Below are 2,513 nucleotides of genomic sequence, written 5' to 3' on the forward strand. Positions count from 1 at the left end.
CGCCTCTCTGTACCCCTCCTCTTGGCCGGCCCATCCTGGCTCGGCCCGGCTCATTGCGCTCTCCAAATAGCCCATCCTCAGAAAGCCTGAGGGCGCCTACAGGTGTGCACATGTACGGAGGACACAAATAACTTGTTCGCGGTGCACCTGTGCATCGACGTGCACGTACACGCTTCAGTTCATCAGCATATTTTAAAACAGTGATATTCTTTTTTTAAAAAACGAGGCAAACGATCTGGATTATTGAATTTTTTAAACAATTTCAATGCTTAATTACATCATGAACATGTTTGTACTGTACATCTGAAGTAATAGAAAATTCTGAAGCAAAGAAAATAGCAAAAAATGAAATATACTTAAACGTAGATTGTTGGTAAAGGTGGAGAACAGAAAAGTCTCAAAGGTGAGCTCGAGTGTGTGCGACCGTGAACCTTAGTCATCATCCGACAGCTGCAGGTCCTCCACCAGATCCTCGTCTCCTTCTGCCAGCTTAATCAAAGCAGAGGACGACAGCGGCTGAGGAGCCTTGGAGGCCTTTTCGTCCCCTTCCTCATCATTATCCTCATCTAGAAAACAGACAGGTAGCACTTTAACTTCACAGTCAGCCCCACTGCAAAGTATGCAGCCCGACAGGTAACAACAGGTTAACGGTCATATAATGTGTGCAATTATTTTACAATTTATTAATGTGCATTATTTTAGTAAATTTTACCTTGTCTTATGAAGCCTATCTTAACATATTTCGACTGTGTTTTAATATATTCCCATTTATTATGTTTTTATACATTATCCCCAGGAGTTAAAGTCGTGACAAATATATTCATACTGCTAAAAACTACCTAATAATGTGTGATAAAGCATTTATTAAATGATTACACACTGCTTACAGGTGCTTAATACGGGGAAAGGATGAGGTAAGTTAAGGGAAAATGTTTTAATGCCAAAAATGTCGGGCTATAACTGCTGATTCAATTTTATTTTGATAAATGGTTGATATGTTCATAATTTCGTTAAATTGACAAGTCTCTAAAATATCAAATGCCATTTTGGGGGACATACTATTCGAAGACTTTTTTGGCGTATTTTGGACGTCATACTGTAGTATGACTTTTTTATGCCATTTTTGACAACATACAATAGTATGATTTTTTTTGCTATGTTGAACATAATACTATGAATTTTGATGCTATTTTGGATCTCATACTACATTATGACTTTTTTATTCCATTTAAGACAACATAATATACTATGACCTTTCATTTATTCAATTTTGGAGGACATACTGGTCTGTGACTTTTTTGTGCTATTTTTGATGACATACTATAATTTGAGGTTTTTATGCTATTTTGGACAACATACTATACTATGATTTTTTTCATGATATTTTGAGCGACATACTATGCTATTACTTTTAGACACATATACTTAATATAATATACTTTTGACTTTTCCGTGCCTTTTTCAACAACATTATATATTATCGTTTTTTTTTTTTTTTTAAATACTTGTAGAGCAGAGCAGAGTGCAGTCATAGTGAGTGGACCAAACGCAGTACTGCATGTACACACACACATTAAACTGACCATTCGCCAGCGTGAGAGCAGCTAATGAGACAGCAAAGAAGATTGATTACAGGTAGTGTTTCACTGGAGACGTTTTGATACTACTTGGTACGGAATTATTTCTGTCGATATCTTAAAGTTATCACGCACCGATACCCAACTCTAATAAAAAATGGGGTGCATATTTCAAAGTCGCACTGGTGCTGTTAGTTATAAATTGAGTAACACTGTTTCCAAAAATGGTCACAATATGTGACTAAATGGATGCAGTCTGGAGCCCTGAAAATGATCTAAATTAAATTGGTAATTATAAGTTTTAACCCTACTACCTGCCAGCCTCCATAGTAATGACTCTGTATATAAATTCACTAATAAAAATTTAGGGAAATACAGTCGCTGCTTAATAATTAAAGAATAAATATACTGCAAAAAGCACATTTAAAATGTTTGAAAACTACGTTTGTCAATGCCTCCAGAATGCTTCTTTTCAGACACCGATATTGTACCAACCTGAGTCTCCGCCCTCCATCCCCTCGTCATCACTCATGTCAGACAAATCTTCAAGATCATCCTCATCCTCATCTGACCCAGGGCAGCCCTTCTTCCCTGAAGTGACAGTGGGAAACATTATATTGAATTTCGTCTTTTGTTACTTTGTTCAGACATTCCTAAGTTTGTGTTGGTGCAGCTCTGACGTCTGAGGACTTTGGAGACACCTATATGTGGGCCAGGCATCAGAGGCAGCTGGAAGTGTCTATTTCCTCCTGAGATGGAACTGAGAGTCGATTACAGACGCCGCTGCTGCTGCACAAACACCCATGACAGTTTACTACCGGCAATTTCAGACATCTTATGCTCACGGCCTAAATATAGCAAATGGAGATAGCAGGCAGGTTCCACGGCTACGAGGATGATGGGAGAGTGTGTGTGCCGGAGTGTGTTTGTGTGCAC

At 38.3% G+C, this 2,513-nt stretch overlaps 1 protein-coding gene across 1 annotated transcript; it reads right to left on the reverse strand.

Moving 5' to 3' along the window:
- Positions 1 to 236: 236 nt before the first annotated feature.
- On the reverse strand, positions 237 to 2,194 carry LOC121939031 (nucleolar complex protein 2 homolog). Its single transcript, XM_042482181.1, has 2 exons — positions 2,073 to 2,194; positions 237 to 566 (listed from the first exon to the last, which is right to left on the reverse strand). Exons 1-2 carry the CDS (start codon positions 2,188 to 2,190, stop codon positions 433 to 435), a joined length of 252 nt encoding a protein of 83 aa, XP_042338115.1. The 5' UTR covers positions 2,191 to 2,194; the 3' UTR covers positions 237 to 432.
- Between the last annotated feature and the right edge of the window lie 319 nt (positions 2,195 to 2,513).

Source organism: Plectropomus leopardus, unplaced genomic scaffold, assembly GCF_008729295.1.
Source record: "Plectropomus leopardus isolate mb unplaced genomic scaffold, YSFRI_Pleo_2.0 unplaced_scaffold4008, whole genome shotgun sequence".
Taxonomy (NCBI): Eukaryota; Metazoa; Chordata; class Actinopteri; order Perciformes; family Serranidae; genus Plectropomus; species Plectropomus leopardus.

Bases quoted from the DNA above. Each gene is read 5' to 3' on its own strand.
- LOC121939031 (XM_042482181.1), bottom strand. From the start codon at position 2,190: ATGTTTCCCACTGTCACTTCAGGGAAGAAGGGCTGCCCTGGGTCAGAT. The intron at 567-2,072 runs GTTGGTACAATA...TCTGTTTTCTAG, and splicing joins GATGGAGGGCGGAGACTCAG to ATGAGGATAATGATGAGGAA.